This window comes from Pelmatolapia mariae, linkage group LG14, assembly GCF_036321145.2.
Source record: "Pelmatolapia mariae isolate MD_Pm_ZW linkage group LG14, Pm_UMD_F_2, whole genome shotgun sequence".
Taxonomy (NCBI): Eukaryota; Metazoa; Chordata; class Actinopteri; order Cichliformes; family Cichlidae; genus Pelmatolapia; species Pelmatolapia mariae.
The window spans coordinates 33,812,673-33,831,733 of record NC_086239.1 but is presented as its reverse complement, the minus strand read 5'-3'; the positions used below and the strand labels follow the sequence as shown (position 1 = coordinate 33,831,733).

At 41.3% G+C, this 19,061-nt stretch overlaps 1 protein-coding gene across 6 annotated transcripts in view; it reads right to left on the bottom strand.

The window, feature by feature from the left end:
* Positions 1–1,101: 1,101 nt before the first annotated feature.
* aplp2 (amyloid beta (A4) precursor-like protein 2) overlaps positions 1,102–19,061 on the bottom strand; it is a 52,206-nt gene continuing 34,246 nt past the window's right edge. The window contains exons 4-18 of one of the 6 annotated variants that reach the window (XM_063493958.1): positions 18,087–18,199; positions 16,207–16,424; positions 15,788–15,984; positions 15,234–15,401; positions 13,480–13,613; positions 12,985–13,059; positions 12,508–12,666; positions 11,374–11,502; positions 8,899–8,998; positions 7,997–8,170; positions 7,268–7,303; positions 5,955–6,037; positions 4,830–4,907; positions 3,413–3,568; positions 1,102–3,149 (exon numbers count right to left, since the gene is read on the bottom strand). In XM_063493958.1, the coding sequence (XP_063350028.1) occupies positions 3,048–3,149; positions 3,413–3,568; positions 4,830–4,907; positions 5,955–6,037; positions 7,268–7,303; positions 7,997–8,170; positions 8,899–8,998; positions 11,374–11,502; positions 12,508–12,666; positions 12,985–13,059; positions 13,480–13,613; positions 15,234–15,401; positions 15,788–15,984; positions 16,207–16,424; positions 18,087–18,199 (1,922 nt within the window). In that variant the 3' untranslated portion in view covers positions 1,102–3,047. The remainder of the gene's footprint in view (positions 3,150–3,412; positions 3,569–4,829; positions 4,908–5,954; positions 6,038–7,267; positions 7,304–7,996; positions 8,171–8,898; positions 8,999–11,373; positions 11,503–12,507; positions 12,667–12,984; positions 13,060–13,479; positions 13,614–15,233; positions 15,402–15,787; positions 15,985–16,206; positions 16,425–18,086; positions 18,200–19,061) is intronic. The other 5 variants (XM_063493959.1, XM_063493962.1, XM_063493960.1 and 2 more) reach the window with 5 other exon arrangements.

Here is a 19,061-nt window from a genome sequence, read left to right as displayed (position 1 = left end):
GATTCCCGAGGTGAACCTGCAGGCCTTGTTTTTTTCTTTTTCTTTGTTTTTAAATTTGTTAATTCGACAAATAAAAACGCCCTAAAAACAAAAAACAGAAGAAAAATGTGTTTTTGTCCTTAAAAAAGGCTCCTCTCAGTCGAGGGGTTCGCAAATGTCTCCCTGACGAGAACGCGTCGCCTACCTGCGTGACAACAGGTGACTACCAGACCAAACAACAGAGAAAAGTTTTTCCGGTAGCTTCAGGTTTCTGTCTCCACCCCACACACCTGTAACGACTTCCTGTTTACTTGACACGGGCGAAACATATGAAATAAAATAATGGGAAATCTATTAGATTAGATATAGATAGCGCGAGAACTGTCTTTTTTTTTTATGGTGGCTGTTTTAGGTTTCACTGTAAAGGAGAGGATACACCTGTTTAGGAGGTGGGGCTAGAGTTCAGGTATTCATTCAGGTGAACTGCGCTTCCAGTTCTTGGAAAAGCGATTTATTGTGATCTTATATTTGGGATTTCTACAAATTTCAGCATAATTAAAGTAGGACAATGATTTTTAATTGTGATTTTTTATAATTATGTTAAAGCTTGACTTATAGTTAGTATCAGTCATGTGATTGCGTGGGCTTATTCGTGAAACAGTGATGAATCACTTCTGAATCACCTGCGTTTTTTTTTTCTTATAGTGAAACAGTTTTGTTATGCCGCCAAACAGAAACAAGTCCGCGAGACGTATTTCATTCAACCATTATTGCAGAGTATCAAACCGCAGAACATGGCGGATTGATATAAGCTGATGAATCCGTCTGATACAGAAAATGAATGAGAACTTTTCGAACTAGTTGAAGTGATTACTTTAGTGCAATGAAAAATAAATAAGCTGTTCCGTTTTCTTAAACGCTTATATTTTCTGGTTTTCATTAAACTAAACATGATTGCATTTTGGACTGCCGATCAGACAGAAATTAGTGTTATTATTATTTCTACCTTGAGCTTTTATGTGTAGATTACTTTGAAAGTCCAATTAAAGCACTTCTTAACAATTAACTTTTGCTCCCACTACAAAAGAAGCTATTTATGAAACAAAAAACAACACACCCATATGTAAGTTGTGAGTTTATTGATGTGTATCCCCCTTGTAACCATAAATCTGTTTCCACTGGTGTCAATCAAAACGTTTTAAATCACTAATATGCATAATATATTAGTTCCCAGTCCCCTCCACAATCAAGCAGGCAGTTACAAGATTGAAGCCGTTTGGGTGCATAGTGAGACAGTCACATACAGAGATACTGTCACAGGAAGAGAAAGAAAAATAGAAAACAAGAAAAAAACTCAAATATATATATATATATATTTCATATAAGAACAATGCACACCACATGGAATCCTCTGGAAAAAAGCCATGATTGCAACATCAACTATACAGGCATACAAAGACAATACTAAGATAAAGAGAGAGAAAAGAGGATCCTAAGATTCAGTTTACTTGTTTGTGTCGATCTCTAGCTGTAAAATTACACAAGTTGCTTTTTTAAAATCTTTCTTCCAGAAACCAGTTCTCCAAGCTTCAACTTTCTGTGTGTCTCTGTCTGCCTGCACAGCCCTCCAGCTCCAAACTGTTTTCAGGTAGCTTTGATGCATGGCCGGCCCAAGCATGTCCCAGTGCCAAAATCCCAAAATCAACACTGCAAAATTTGTTACAAATCCCAATAAAAAAAAATAAAAATTTTATTACCAGCCAAAATTCATACTTTTTTCACAAAAAGGTAGACTGAGTCATTTCCTAGATTTCTTGTTCCATACTATGCATATTGTTTTATTTGTGCCTCTGGACTAGCACTGCTATAAGTTTTCATACTGTTCTTTACTTTATGACCAGCAAAGCTAGCTAGAACATGAATGCACATCATTCCTAAATTTGTATTCAGAGTAGCCTCACTTATACTGTGTTTTTACTTCAGATGATGTGTGCAACACTTAAGAACCCCCTTTAAAAACAAAACATTGTCTGTTTGTGGCATGTCTTTGCACACCTCAGTTTATGTGACACTACACTGAAATTAAAACCTAAAGGGCGTCTGTGAAATACATAGCATGGAAATGGCTTCCATAATACATTCAACTATGTAACACATGTCAGTAAGTCTTTTTATTTACTGAACTTCCCTAATGATAAAATATTTGTGTGGGTAGAAGGGAATACATCATCACATTCACTTAGTAAGGGGTTTGGAGCAGGGTTTGTGAGATGTATTTGAGCTGGGGGCCTGTGCACACCTTCCCCGAAGCTTTCTTATTGTGTGCCTGCAAACATTCACGACCACAAAGCTAAGAACCCTAAACCAACTCATAACGTCTCCCCTGGGGAAAAAAGGTGGAATAAAAACATCTATTCTTATATATATTTCAGTTGTATATGTATACAGCATTTTGTTATCATAACAAAGAACAGAAAGTAAATAATTCATGATTTCACTTTTTTCTCAGTTGTTGTTTCACTAAACGTTTTAATTGGTACAAAGAACCTTCATATACAAGCAATCTATCGAGAGGAAAAAGAACAAAACGTCAATTAGTTTTGAGAATACCATCAGAAACTGCATGAATGACACTTTGCATGATGGGGAAACAAAAGCATAGTGTCTAGTAAGCGGGTTTATTGATGGCTGCTCAAAAATAATGAAATTTAATATGATTCGCCTTTCAAAAAAAAATAAAGAAATGTCCGGAAAAAAAATGTTATACATCTTGATCTGAGATAGCTGTATGATAATTACAGATAAATCTGCAGAATCACATTTTCCATTATGCAAACCGGCAAATACATCACCTTTTAAAAAGAAACATGATCAAAAAGAGCTCTATAGTACAATAGTAGCAGTAGTAGAAGTAGTAGCATTACTTAAGGATTGTTTTGAACAAACCAGTAAATGGAGTTTGGATGTATGCAAATGATTTTAACAATAGCATCGTGTTGGTCAGTAGTATGCTCCCCCTCGGTTGCCATCCTCTTATCAGACTCTACAGCGCCCCATGTAGGCTCTGGTTAGATTTGCATCTGCTCTAGGTATTTGTAGGTGGGATTTTCATAGCCGTGGTTCTGCATCTTGTTCAGGTGTCGTTCCTCTGGTGTCAGCATGGGGTCAACCTGCAAGATAGAAAGATAGATAGACAGATGCACTTTTTAAAAAATAAGAACACTACAAAGGCCTACATATGACAACTCTTCATGCTGTGGCATACATAAATGCTGCAGGGGGACAATAATCTAATTTGCATTTCCATATCCAGCTCTATTCATATACGTCCTGATAATTTAATAGCTAGCTGATACTTGGAATAAGAAGAGCCACAGTTCATTAGAGAGCTCTGCTGTGTGGTTATGTGCCCTCCAAATAACAGGTGGCTTACCTCCACAATGCCGTGACTGATTGTGCCATATTGCCTTTTCCTCAAAAGCACCAGGCTGGTCACAATCACAGTTGCTATGGCCACCGCGATCACCAGCAAGCCAATCAGTGCACTGCTACCGAAGCTGAAGTCTTCTCCCAGAGGGCGGTAGGACTCCTAACAGGGAGAATGAGTCAGGGGAAGACAGGGAGAGCAGTCAGGAGACAACAAATGCAAACACAGCAGACCACTGAAGCAATGAAAAGAAACAGTGAAGTTGTTTTTCTGCAATAATAAAGACACTGCATAGCTACCTCATCCTACCTCGTTCTATTTAGCCATCTGAACACAAGATTCCCCTGGACCTTTTTATGTTTAGGGTACAGAGGAATCTTGTAGTAGCTGCTACTTCTGTGATATGCATATAATGAGTGGAAACATGAATATGAACGTGTCATTTGAAAGTAGATCTGCTATGATGTGCAGTTTGCCTCCAAAGCTGCACAGATTCCCAAGGCACTACTGCCTTTGCTTACTCTCTGTCCCTTTAAAGAGAACTGTTGGCAGTGATCGTTTTTTGGGTAAGTTTTGTAGATAGTTCACTGCTAAATCAATAAAATCAGATCAATTGCAACTGTGACATGAGGTGTAATTTGTTATCATGATCAATAGTCATAATGTAATTCATGTAAGAATTTCCCTTTAAAACCCGAGACAGTAAATTATTAACAAGAGCGAACTGAAATGAGATTTCAGCCATCCTTCAAAGTTGCTTTAAAATTAGAAAATAAATTGAGTGGAAAAGAGCCGACTCTTTAAGCTATGTTACGAAACCATAGAGACAAAAACAGTTTTTTTGTTCTTTGGGACACGACTGACTCGTGAATAGTGTGTGCACATGCATGCCAGGTATCTTTGTGGAGGATTGTGTAGTATCTTGGCTAGTTCGATATATGCACACAATCGCAGTCACCTCCGCTCATCTTCACAATGTAACCTGACACATATGACACAAACTAATCATATGTGGACAGCCACTGGGGTAAGGGGGGGAGGGGAGGGGATTTCACCGCTCGGTCTCACACATAAACTGAGCACGCCCAGTTTGTGTGGATTCACATCCATCATATGAACTGAGATTTTCAATGTGTACATTCAAATACAGTCACATAACAAGCATGCACCCATGCAGAAATAACCAAAACAAGTTAGCCTCAACAAAATATGGTGATAAAAGTGAGGGGTTCAGGGGTCTGTTTCAGTGCAGTTGTTGTTGTTGTTTTTAAAAGAATTAATTCTGTTCTTTTTATTTACACAACCATCAGCTGCAGAACTGGTGTCTTTGCACACTCCCACACTCCCTCCTTCTTTCATCTTCTCCCACTACTGATAACTACAGTTCCCCAGAGAGCCCTTTGGAGGGTGCTGCTGTACTCACCAGCTCATCATCATGCATAACGCTGACTCTCTCTGCACTGTAAACCACTTCTTTAACATCCAGTGACTCATCAATCACCTGTCAACACAGACAGGGGAGCCCAGGTTACACTCACCACAACGTGTGTGTGAGATCGTGCATGTACGACAGAGAGAAATAGGAAGAGAGAGGCGGGGGAGAGTGAGAGGGTGTGAATGTGCAACGCAGTAAACTGTTAAGGATTATCTGTGTTTGGGTGATGATACATTTGGAGCTGTCTTGTTCAAACTGGAAGGAGAGAGGGAGGGGGGTTGCAAGCATCAACAACAGACTTTCTTCTAGGAACACAGTTAACAAGTCTTTCTAAGCAGACTGTCAGCCTCTCATTACTGAGAGCCCCGGTCTGAAGAATAAGCACTATGAGTGGAGTGGGTGTGTTCAGGAGGCAGAAACTAAATCTGCTGTTTGTAGAGACAGAGCACTCCAGAGTCTGTTTGTCACAGAACATAATCACGACGAACATTTTAGCTGTCACCACCATTTTTACATTTTTTCCCAGATTGCTTCGCTTTCAAAAAAACAAACAAAAAAAACAACCCACTAGCATTTCCAAAAAGACACATGCATGCACTCAAAATACTTGCATAACTCACGTTAACACAGACACGCAAAAGTACACGCAGCTTTACAGTTGATGTTGGATTAGCATGCGAAACAGCAAACACACACACTCGCGCACACAGCTGCCAAGCATAATTTGAAATCCATGAAGAAGACTGCTGCGCTTGGCAAAGGAAAGTAACATGCAATGACTGCTGAACAAAGTGTAGAGTTGATCTGAATGAGGGTCGGTTGGCAGAAGCCAAACGCAGACACGCAAATAGCTCAGTGTTAGTTAGCTGTAACTATGACAACATAGTTACTGGAATAATCTGTCTCATTAAATGCTGAACTTAAGAGCAATGTGAAAGCACAGTGTACTCATTAATCTGTCTCATCAGCACAACTGTATCAAATTGGGGTTGCTGGGATGATATCTAACTGTTCGTGTCCTGTGTTTTGCTTTAACTTTGCTTCTCTCAAGTCAGAAAGAAAAATATGTTTTGAGGCACGAACACAATCACAAACTGACAATAGAGCTCTTACCACATTCTCGCTGACCTTTGGTTTGCTGTTGATGATTCTCTCCTCAGCACCAATTAAACCATCTAAGCCAGACATGGCAGACCCTGGAGGAGGTAAAGGAGCACAGTCAATAAGAGCAAGTTAGCACAAGCAAACAACCAAACTGGGATGGCAGTATCGGTGGTGGATAGCTGCACATAGATATCCAGCTACTGTCCTTGCACCCGTTGCATCAGTCTCCTTAGTTCACTGGTGACAACAAAGACCTTTCTTCCCTTCAGCACAGAGCGAGCACTGTGAGCATGACACTGACCTTCTACAAAGGCCCCCTCAAAGTGGTGCTTTGAATTTATCTGCAATTTCTCTGTAAACATGCAGTGAGTCACTGAACGAGACCCCACTAAATGACTGTGAATATCCTGGTATTTTGTATCCCTCACATAACCGTCTCACTGTAGTTCAACTCATACAAATCTTCAAAAATATATGCCACACTTACAGTTTCATAACAGGGACAAACACATCAAAAAAGGTAACGAGAGTAACATTCAGTATCAGCTTATTGTCTTCGGCGGGTGCTCCAAGCTAGTCAGTACCAAACACTTAAGAATAATAAAACTGTCTTTTGATTGAGTGTGGGACAAGTATGCACGTTTGCAAGCCTCGTTGAGCAGTGATGCCAATCACTCTGGCAGGGCAGGTTATCAGATTGTACTGCATGCTGCGCATAATCTTATATCCAGCTATAACAGTCACAGCACCATGGGAACAATGGGACCGCTCATGTATATAGATTTGATAAGTCCTGAAGCAGTTTTTCTATTTTGCTAAAAAAAAAAGAATTTAAGTCATTTATCAACAGATTAAACAGTCTATTTCAGGCTGTGGGTCAGCAGAGGAAACACTGAGCCTCAAACAGGGACACTAAATCAACCAACTTCTATCAGGAAGTAGGAAACTGAGGAGGGAAATGAGTTTGTGGGAGGTGAAATAATTACGGTATTTTGACAAATGCACTGAGAACAGGATGACAACGAACACACAAGAGTGTCTCTGACATGGGGCTCATTGTGACCTAGCTCTACCTGATTTCAAAGCCACTGAATGTGTTATTTACCATGAAGTGATAATCCTAGTATGACAAAAAGCACAAAACGTAGCTGAGGGCCAACGGAAAAAAAAGTAGAAAACAACCAGACGGCTTCTGATAAAACAGAAACAGTAAGAATACCGAAAGGAAGAGGAGAAGGAGCAGAGTGAAACAAAATAGTAGATGGGAATGGCTTGGGGAGATGAGTGGGGGCAGAAAAACAAGACGCAACAGAGGCACCAACCTTTCTTGAAGGCACGTGGGGAGTCTGATAGATCGCCTTGGCATTTGAAATGAGCAACAGAAAAAAAGAAGGTCAGAAAAGGGAAAGGAGAGAAGAGAAAAGAACTCAGGTAAGAAGAGAAAAGGCAGGATTATCAAGCTGTGTTAATTGATTAGGAAGAGTTCAGCAGGGAAGAATCCAAAAATAAATGATAAAGATAACTAAACTCCAGAAAGGGAGCCATTTTAGAATTGGCTAGCTCTGTCTAAGCCCTCTGGGCTGCTGGCTTGGATAATAAATGTTGCTTGGGGCTTTACTAGTAATTTGCCTTCCTTCTCGCTGGAAGCGTTCCATCCATCATTTTTTCTCTCCTTGAGGATTCAATCTTTTGCTTGGCGCAGATGTAAAAAAGAACAGAACCATAACTGCTTGTTTCTTTCCCTCTTGCTTTTGGCTCAAGCTTAGTAGCAGACCCTGAGGCTTTGTGACTTTTAAAAAAATCTTAGCAGTTCTGTGTTGAAGGCTAAGCCAGTGGGAAATATGCAGGCGCAGATAAGTCTCAACCGTGGACTACAGTGCACATTTGCTTGGCTCACAACACAATGTAAACCTATTCTCTTTCACTGTGCAACATGCTTCGTCACCACTGCCCTTCAGAAAGACTTATGTGTAAGGCCTATTGTTCTCCTCACAGCCACAGCGTTGTTCACGATGTTGCTCGTGACTGTGTCTGAGGCTGGAGCTGCTCACCCTCTGGATCTGGACGGGACCCCAAGGATGTGACCTGGATGGGCCGGTAGGGTTTGCCCTCAGACAAAGGGACTTCCACGCTCTCCTCTGATGAGACGGTGACATCTGGCTGTGATTCTGAGATGGATGACAGGAACTGGTCCATGTCAGCTTTCTGCTCTTGGAGTAGCTCATCTGCAGAAAAGGGCAAATGAGAGTATAAACCTGGGGCATGCCGACACCTGTAAACTGGGGACATGGCAGCAGCAGCGGTTTCTAAAATAAGCTTCATCGATTACTGTTAGCATAGTCAGAACTGCTGCAAGAAACGTCTGTTCCCATTTCTGCTAACTACCAATTATTATTTTTCTGAGAGCTATTTTCCATGTAAATCTGCACAACTCCCAACAGAACACTGCACGGCGAAAGCTGTGACCCAGTTCTGTCACTGCACCCACTCCACTTTAACGTGTGCTGCATCACTATATTATGGTTCCTTTAACGGAGCAAAGGAAACAAAAGAAAAAATATTTTAATGAGTGGACACTGTCAGCTTTAAATTGCACCACTACATCCCAACAGGTCTAATTGGAAAAAATGAGGGGTTGTGAGCAGAGGCGCCTTAAAAACAGAGTAATAGCTGTATATACAGCTGCATAGCTGTATTCAATTTTCCACAACTCAGCCTTTTCTCTGTTTTTAATAATTGGAGTGCTAAAACCTTCCATCTGGTTTCTTTTAGTGTTTGTATTTCCTTCTGCACAAAGAGACTAATGGCAAAGGATACAAGTAAAAAGTCCCAATGAGCCAGAGAAAATGTGACGTACTGACTTCTTTCTGGCACATTTCCACTGCTGTTTTTAATCTGACTTCATTTTGACTTCATCAAGTTGCCCAGGGATCTTTCACTGAGCACGACTCACCAATTTCATCCTGAATCTCTTCGGCCACATATGGCACTTTGTAGAGCAGTGACAGACTCTGGTTCATCCTCTCCTCGATCACTCGCAGGTGAGTCATCACCTGAATTAAAAAAAACAAACAGGGTATCACGTGACAAAAAAAAAATAGCACATGATTCTATTTAGTTTAATTAAAACCATTCCACTAATTGGAGACAAGAGCTTTGATAATTCAAATTCAGCATCAGTTCCCAAAGACCCCCAAAGAGTTTCCCATTTAAGACACATAATTTAATTCAATTTATAATTTTATAGAAAACCTAAAAATCCTTAATAATGATCAAGAAGGATTATGTTTCTGGATCATGAAACATTAGTTTAAATGGCTAATTTTATGGTATTTAACACATCTATTTATTTCAATTACTGTAACATTAAACCAGTGACAATTAATAACAGAGATAATTGCCAACTATTAGTGTAACCAATAAATAAAATAAAATTCAATTAAAACAAAACAAAACATGATTATCCCAGAAAATCCCTCTTTATTGCCACTGGTTACCTTTAGTCACCTAATAATATCTCAGATCACAGCATTGACTTTTCATGTTTGGAAATTTGCACAGAGAAGCTGTTCACAGTGACACGAGGTCACTGTGTGTGAAAAGATTAAAATTAATCTTCAGATATTGGTGTCAGCAGGAAAAGGAGGTAGAATCTAACTGAAATCTGAAGGAAAATAATGACAAAAAAGAAAAGGGAAAAGTTGGAAAAAGGACACAAAAGGAAAAGACGAAGACGTTACTTTTGTGTTGTAGCAGAATAAAACATTGCCCTAATGCCCCATGTCAAGTGAAAATGCTATTTATCAGTGTTACTGAAACTGACTTAAAATTTTCCCCAAATTTAATGAATCACTATACAGTACAAACTTGAGGGCAGATAGCTCTCTGTTCTCCAACTAGTATATTAATGTACTAAAGTAAAGAGAGCTTTTCATGACCACACATTTAAAACAGAGCCGCCTCAGAGATATAGAAGAATTGCGCTTTCAGGAAGTGTGCATATTCCCTGAGATGAATCCAGACTCGCTCACAGCCAGCTGACTTGCAAACATAAAACAAGTTGCTGCGTGTAATATTCAAATTAGTCTTGAAGCTCCGAGCCGCTCTGACAGGATCTGCAGCCTGTCGGCCCCAATGATCACCACCATATCACAGTGTTGCAAAAATAAAAGCAACTCGTTTGATGGAAAAGATTTTTTTAAAAATGTGGTGTGTCCAAAAACATTTCCAGTCACTACCACTATTTCTATAAACAACATGATGTTTGAAGAGGAGAAATATTTCAGTATTCTTGCTGCCAAAATGGTTGGCAGGAAATAAAAAGCCCCTACAGACAAAGCTGACCAGCTTTTGGCAGGTAACCGGTGTTTATTTCCCACTATGATGATTGACTGCTTTAATCTTCCAGCACATGGCTGCAGTGCACCAGCGCCAGCAACAGATGGCAATGATGCACCTTTCCCTATTAAAGGTGCTCTGCAGCCCCGCTGGCACCTTCCTGTCTGTGTCTAAGAAGCAATTCTGATTAAGAAGACTACATTGTCCCCATGTTGGAAAAAGCAATTTTGATGCATCAAGCAACCTTACTAAAGTCAGACAGGTGAGGGTAAAACTGAAAATGAGCCTAGGAAGACAGAAAAAAAATATATATATATTTGTCAGGGCACAACAGCATAGATCGTTTTTCTTTACCATCTCCCAGATCCAACTATTTATCTTAAAAGAAAGTCTCTTCCGTTCCTCTGTTGTCTGTGTTTTTCATCCATGTGCTGCATGATCAGTAATGGTGGAGGATAACTATAAATGGTGTCGAAGGGCACTGACACACACACACAAACACACACAGAGACGAGTACATCTAATAGAGGAGCTTCTAGCCAAATCCCCATGCAGCCGCTCAGAGTCCAGCATTACACAAGACCTGCGCAATGTTAATCTTCGGCTGAGGCTTAAGTGAATGAAGCACTCGCCCTCCCTCCATCAGGCAAGCCTACTCACTCCTCCTGGGCTTCAGCTAAGAGGAACAGACACTCTTTCTACCTCCTACACACTTACAAACAGGGCAGAAAGGAGCAGGAGACATCATTATCCCTGCCCTGCCTGAGCAGGAATAGGAGTATATGATCTTAGATTGGCTCAGCATGAGGTTTCAGATTTATTGAGACGGTGTCCAATACATTACGTCTTCATTGTCAAAACCAGCTGCAGGGACCAATTAAGTAAATTGAACTGTACAAACGCGAAATATTACGCATTGATAAATGATTAGCTGCTTTAATCTAATTAACTCTAACAAAAAAAGATAAACATTTCCTGAATCACACGTTCATAATGTGGGGATTTTATGTCATTACCTCTGGGCCCTGACAATTCTTAACCTAAATCAAATGAGGTATTAGTGATGATTATCAGGAACAAACCCACTGACCTGTGACTTCATCTGAGCAGCCTTCTCAGGATCAACAGCCAGAACATGCTGGTAGTGGCGGATGGTGTGCTGGCGGTCCTTGTTCTCAGCACGGACGTACCTTCTCAGGGCTTGCAGGATGCGGTGGGGCTGCGGAAAAATGGGGCAGGGTGATCAGTTGGGTCGAATGGTACAACATGGCCTTGGAAACATTTCTGTATAACACTGGCTGTTGCATGATTGAATATTCCTGTTTCGTGAGAGTATAATTGACATGCATTGTAATGCATTTCCCTTTTAATTTTTAATTATCAACCAAAAAGTGATATTCATTGTTTTCATTCAGCCAAATGTTTCATTCATAGGATTAAAATTTAATCAGATTTAAGTTTATTTAAGAAACCAATCCTCAAAATGACAAGCCCTTTTGTTGTTATGTGCCTCTCATTAAAAATGACCCATTTAGCTTTATGTTAAACATAAAATAAGTGAAAATTGTTTTTCTCTTGCTCGTCATATATCCGAGGACAAGAACAATGAGAATGCTGGCTTGAAATGCAAAATAATTAACTTCACATAAAACATAACATAAAATCTGTAGCACTTACAGAAATAGCATCAGACTACAGATGATGCAATTAACAGTTTGGGAGGTGTAACGAAAGCTGTGCTCTTAAATCTGGCAACGTCATTAAACTTGAAATGAGAAAAAATGAAGGCATTAAATCAATTCCCTTTTTGCTGATAAACCCAACACTGGTGGTATTGGAAAGGTGACCAGCACCTTTTAACCGAGTGCCAAACTGTGTGCTGGGAAAAAGCATCAAAAGTCTATTAGATAAAAGGAATTAAAAATAACTTGACACAAGGATTATAGCTGTAGGGTGAAATGTGATTGACTCTGTGCTTTGGGGGATTTTGGGATATGTGTTTTTATGGGTTCAGTAATTCATTCTCTTCATGATAGACTGCAAGTTGTCAGAGGCTCTTTTTAGCAGGATATGAGATTAGCTTCAATTGGTGGTAAATGTGGTCTGACAGAAATATACGTGTAGATTTATTTTCAAATTGACTATGGAAAGGAAAATGAAACATCCAGATGGAGAAAGGTAAGGATGACAAAGTTGCTCTGAGAGGCAGGTGTGTGCCATTTACCCTGGGGGGGTCAGCCTGCAGGGCAGCCAGGTAGTTCTCCAAGGCCAGACGGCGCCGGTCATTCAGCATGGCCTCTACCCGGGCGAGGTGAGTCTCCACCAGCTGTTGCTTCTCGCTGGCTGCTTCCTCCTCCAGGGACTCCACCATAGCTTGGAAGTGCTGTAAACCAGTTCAAAATCTTATATATGCACACTAAACTGCATGGCACTCTTTCAGTTTCTACTAACAGAAAAACACAAGTCTCAATTTCATTCATGTCGCCTTCCAGGCTTGTTAAGGGACTTGGGGACTCATTTAGAAGGTTTCCCGTTCAAACAATGTCCTCATTTAGCCTTAGAGTGATAAAGATGGAACAGCCAGGGAAACGGGATCTTTAATGGTACAGGGAGTGAGGGACCCAAGCCATCATCCCTCATTCAAACAAAGGGACAAACCGAGGGGAGGGGCGACTCCCATGGGAAAGGATCAGTGTCTTACCTGGATCAATGTCTGCCGTTCAGCCTTGGGCAGGTTCTTAGCCTGGCGATCAGCTTCTTCCCACTCTTTTCTTACCTGGAGAGAGAGGTGCATAGAGAGGGAAGGAAGTGAAATGGAGATAAAAGGCAGTCCTACTATGACTCAGAAAACTGCTATTTTGTTGGGAAAACAATACCAGGTAGGTAAGAAACTGATAAAGTATGACTTTGTTTCTTGTTGTAATCTCAAATTCAAATGTTCTGATTTATGTGACATCTAACTTATTAAAAAAAAAACCCAACATAGATAATAAATGTTACACTTGCTCCTTTTCCTCCTACAAATATCTATTTGACTGCCAATGATGCAACAAAAAAGCTACCAGCTTTACTGAAATAAATCTCTTCAAAACATCTTCGATCATGTACAATGCGGTCACACAGTGCAGCTGAGTGGAAAGATCCTTACATATTGCCTCTCAGGAATCAGCGTCCTGATTCTTGCTGGTAAACTCACCCTCTCCATGCGGTTACGGTGTCTGATCTCCAGCTGCTCCTTGGCTCTCTGGAAACGACTGTGCTCCTTGTCGTCGGCGGGGGTTTCAAAGTAGATGTCGACATCGTCGGTGGGCTGAGGAGTCGGGGGCATGGCTGCAAAGTCAGACACAGATGGCGAGAGGTCAGGGCAGCAAACTGACAACCGGACAGACTGACACACATAGAGAGATGGGCTAGCAGACCAGCTGATCCTGGCAGAAACAGGTAGGCAGCAAGACAGACACACAGGCAGACAACTGGGCACAGAGAGAAAGAGAGCTGAAAGGCGAAAGGAGATTGACGCTGAACCCAAATCCTCACAGATGCACTCCTCTCATTGGCGTTCTTCCACCCTTAGTAAGTCTGATAAATTTAAGAGAATCTGACAGTCTTTCCATTTCAGTTCTTTTCATCTTCCAATCGGCTTTCTGCTGACAGGTCGCATCTCCGACACTAATAGAAATATCTCCGTATTTGACAACTGGGTCACAGGGGGTGAGGCCAGAGGGCTCTGTTCTATACAGTCACGCACCGCTCCCTCCTCATATCCCTGCAACTTGCAAAAACAGTCCTGCTTCAGGCTGGCAAATAGAAAGACACCTCAAGCACTTTGGCCCCATCATCATCAAAAAGAGGAATGGGTTAAAAATAAAGACCTTTATTTCCTAAATTTAGCAGCTTCAGTCCCTAAAAATGGAGAAAAAAAATCCAGTTGGTTACAACTGTGAACTATGTCTAACCTGATGGGAAGTAAATCACTGCAGGCGCAAAAAAAAGGGGCTACTGACTGACATATGCTGGTGGTTTCTAACAAAAATAGTTGCAGTGCTCTGTGATCAGAAGAGACAGGTTGCTGATAGACAGACAGAAACAAACTCATGCCGGGAGCAAACATTGACCGTCAAAGAAGAAGAAAGAAGAATACTTCTGAGGGGAAAGTATGAGTGTTTTTTCTTTTAAATTGAAATTTTTGTTTAAATTTTAAATGCGTTTTATAGTTTTCTCTTTTACTGCTACAGAGAACTCCATTTTGACAGTGAGGCAGAAGACTGGAAGAAAATAAAATTTCCAGTATCCAATATTTTATTCAAGTAATTTTATATTCAAATGAAACCTAATGAAACTGTGATTTCTTTCTACTAGATAATACTAATATGGAAAATGTCTGCAGTTCAAAATTAGTAGAGCGTTTCACTAAAGTAATGAACCTGCTATATCTTGTCTTTACAAATAGACTATTTAATAAAAAAGTAACTGAAAAATGTCATTATGTGTAGTGATGCAAGGCTGAAATCTGATGGATTAAGAAGTAGCAAATCAATGGTAATTTGAAGAATTGGTTTACATCATCATTTAAATATCAAACAAAATCTGACTCACATTTAAACAGATTTCAACTAATTTAACTGATTTTAAAAAATACCTTCTTTGCACCAAGAAGATTCTGTCACTTTTGATATGATTTTTTTTAACTGAAATAATGAATAAAAATAATTGTTTGGAAAAATAAAGCAAAAGAGAACAGCTTAGAGTATAATCAGGAGACGTGGCTGTGAAGTAACGTGGAAAGAACGGCTATAGTGATTGGAGCAGTGAGAGACTGCAGAACAGGTGTTCTGTTTACTACATCTATAATTTCCTTGAAGGCTTTCAGTGGGAAGTCTGCAGCAAAGACACAAACAGATAAAGAGAGCGGAGGGTTTGTTAAAGCGGCCTTTGTCACGTGAGACTTACTCAGACGTTTGCACACGGCCATGCAGTACTCCTCTGAGTCGAAATTGTTGCGGTTGCCGGCACAGCCACCGTAAATGAAGCGCACACACTTCCTCTGGCTCATGTCGAAGTGCCAGCGGGGCATGGAGGCACGACAGGGGCCGGTCTCAGCCTCCAGGGTGCACACCGCTGCCAGAGGACAGCTTGTTAGATCAACCGGCCATTTTGGGCAGCAGTCTCAATTACAAACACTCAGAAAACTACAGAAACTAGATAATAACATGATTCATAACCTCCTTTCTGTTCAGCCTGAGCTGGACTTATCACCCTTTCTCATTCTTAGATATGTCCCTTCAGTCTGATACAAGAAGAACAGTTCATCACAGTATCTGGTGTGAGCTCAGCTTATCTAATTACAGACTGGTGGGGATTTAGGTATAACTGGATCTAGCTGAAAGGTTGAAAAGGTTTGATTATATTTAAGATGTAGGTAGTGGCAAGTGCCTATAAAGGGAGAGTTAGAGGGAGGGGGGCTGAGTGGATGATATGAAAGCATCTAACAGCACATTACAAACCTTTCACTTCTTGTAGAATCTTGTCCTCATCCTGGTTGTCAGACATTTTGCTCTCTTTCTTCTCATCCTCATCCTCCTTGTCAGCCTCCTCGTCCTCATAGACATAGTGGTACTCCTCCTCGTCCTCCACCTCCTCATCTTCATCCTCATCTACCAATTCCTCCTTCTGTGTGGGCTGCTCGTCAGCTGGTGTCTCGCTGATGAGGGAAAGAGTCGGTTAAGTGAAGAGGTGTAAGCCATTGAAAGGAGTGATTTATCAAGAGAGACAGAGCAGCTGCCATAGATCAATGTCACAAAACTTTAATTCATCCAGATGGCCAGTTACATCCGCCCTTCCCAACGCAGCGCATATTTTGCTTGCAATATTTCATGAACACAACCAGATGCAGACTCTGCCCTCCACCTTCGCAATTGCTCACCTGTCCTCGACAGCCTCCTCTTCATCCAGGTCCATCTCATCAATCTCCTCATCCTCTACCTCTTCATCTTCGTCATCCTCCTGGGAGGGGAGGGAAGGCTGGGTGGACTCTGTGCGAGAGGCGGGGCAGCACACGTATTCTGTGCCTTGGAACTTATCAATGCCACAGGGCAGCAGCATGCCATAGCTGTGCAGCACCATGGAGCTCTTGCCGCAGGCCTGGGGGGTAAAAGAAAAGGGCACGTGGCACGGGGTCGGTCACTCCTCCAATTTACCAACTTTAACTTTGACAAAGTGATATTTGTTGAACTTTTATTAATCGAGACAATTTTAAAAGACCTCAGCATCAATGAAAGCCTGGCCTGATAAAGAAGTATGTGAGCTATGGAAGGAGCAATCATCTTAAGGACACAACCACCAGAGTCAGGACTTCCAGTGTAGACTAAGAATGCCAAGGACAAGACTTCCTGTTTCTCTCACTGATCTTTGATAACAAGGTTATTTGCTATTCCAAGTGACTGTTTACAAAGGTGCAACCAAGCCCATTCAATCAAGATTAGTCAATATTGGTGAATCTCAAAAAGCAGCACATAATGCCATGATCTGAAGAAACTCAAGAACAGATGATAAACAAAGTCACTGTCATTTGTCAGTCTGGAAAGAGTTACAAAGCCATTTCTAAGGCTGGGACACCAGCAAACCACAGTGAGAGCTTTTATCTACAAGTGGAGGAAACTTGGAACAGTGGTGAACGTTCCCAGGTGTGGCTAGCCTACCAAAATTACTCCAAGACCAGGAGGTCACAGAAATATCTTAAGAACTGTAGGCCTCATTCGCCTCAGTTAAGCTCAGTGTTCTCAATTCAACAATAAGTAAGAGACTAGGCAACAATGGCATTCATGGGAGAGCTTCAATGTAAACATCACTGGTGACTAAGAAGAACAAAAAGGCTCGTCTCACATTTGCTAAATATGTCTGATGAATCTGAAATATACAAGTGTGGCAAATATGCAAAAAAAGAAAAAGCAATTCAGAAAAGGGGGAAATACTTTTTCCCAGCACTGTAAGAATGTAAGCTGAATTTCATTGTTTATTCTAACTTCAAGAATAGTGCTGCGTAGAGGAGGAGGTTTCTCCACCAGCAGGATCGTTCTTCAGCCACATACTGACTGGAATGATAAATGTACCGTGCTTTCAAAAAGTCATGTAGTCCTTCAACTGCCAAGCTATTTTTCAGCAATGCTGATGCTAGGAACTGAGTGCAAGCTCGCTCTAATTGATGGCGGCTGAGAAACTCCACTGAATTTGCCGCCCTGCTTAAGAACATCCCAGTGGCAGGTGGTGAGGGAGAGAGATTGTTTTTGAAGCATTTTTCTTACTCACTTATTCCCTCTGCCAAGATTTATCTGTGCTTAGGTGTAACATATTTGTTATCGACTACAGGTTGTTTTGGATGCCCCACAAACTAAGGCTGAAGATGATACTCAGTCTTTGGCCTATTTTTTCTTTTTTTTTTTGGACTGTAGGACTGAGGGAGCATGAGGCAGGGAGTGACATGATTGGCTCTGTGAGCCGTGGTCATACTGGCCCCAAAGGGGTGGCTCTGGAGCCGCCCTGTGGGATTAGCTGCATTACAGCCACAACACTAATCTGATTAACAGCTGAAATGTGAGGACTCCCCATCCGCCTATGATCAGAGGACCTCAGAGACTCTCAGAGACAGGTGGAAAGACATTAGAGTGGAAATACGGGCAAGTAATATAAGAACGATCCGTATGACAGGAAGAAGAGACTTGTTTAATCTGCGAGTTAAAGCTAACAACGTCTTCCCACAGGATACACAGCCTCCCACCATTTCCTGTGAGGTAATTCCTTCCTTACCTCTTTGGCCACACTGTGCCATTGCTGGTGGCTGACGCACATGTCCATACGCTCCTTGTGAAAGAACTTGCACTTTTCGGGAACCAGAAGGACGTCACTCACAAACTCGCCCACTGTAACAGCAAAACAGAAAATGGACCAATATGCCTGTTATTCACACCACCAATCTGTCCAAAAAAAGCCTAATCACTGCCTAACAGCACTGCCAGAGTTTATAAAAATATCTCATAGTCGGACTAAAAGGGAATAGATGAAGAGCAAAAAAGGGGGCCAAGATTCAATAATTCATAGCTGCCTGGTCCTAGATACTTCATTCCAGTGGTATAACAGAGAGGGCATTTGGCACTTTAACACTTGTAGCTGCCTCGGAAACTGAGAGGGATTCATCTCCCTTCTATAGCTGCATCTGTTACCCATCTGCAATCAAAATGGCAGTGGAGAAAATCAGGTTTCACACTGTGACTCTTTTAAGGTAGTCCAGGCTCTTCCTGCAAGAAAATGACATCATTTGCTTGATGAATTCAATTCAGCGATGTTTTATTCATAGAGCGAGCTGACAGAAAGAGGATCTGGAAGAAATAAATGGCTTGAAAGGTTTCTTGTGAGTTCCTATGAATAGATTTAAGATGAAAAAAGAAAAACATGCATGTGTGAGAAAATGGTGCAGGGGTCATAAGAAAGATTAAAAAGGACAGTGACTGCTGATATGCTGGCAGTGTGACAAGTTGCTCAGGTAGAGCCATGGCCACCAGAAACAGATGGAAAGCCAGGCAGGGAAAGAAAAAGAGGGCCCAATGAATAGAAGGTTTAGAGCAAAGCCCGGGCTGAGATCAGAGTGGCTAAAGAGTGGGCGGGCTGAAAACACACAAATGAGGGTCTAGAGGTTTCACGATGAGGGCTGGGAGCTGTCCTATAACTGCTCATTTAGTGGTTCGCCCTAAACTCGGCCTCAGGCAGGGCTGCTGGAGCACAGGC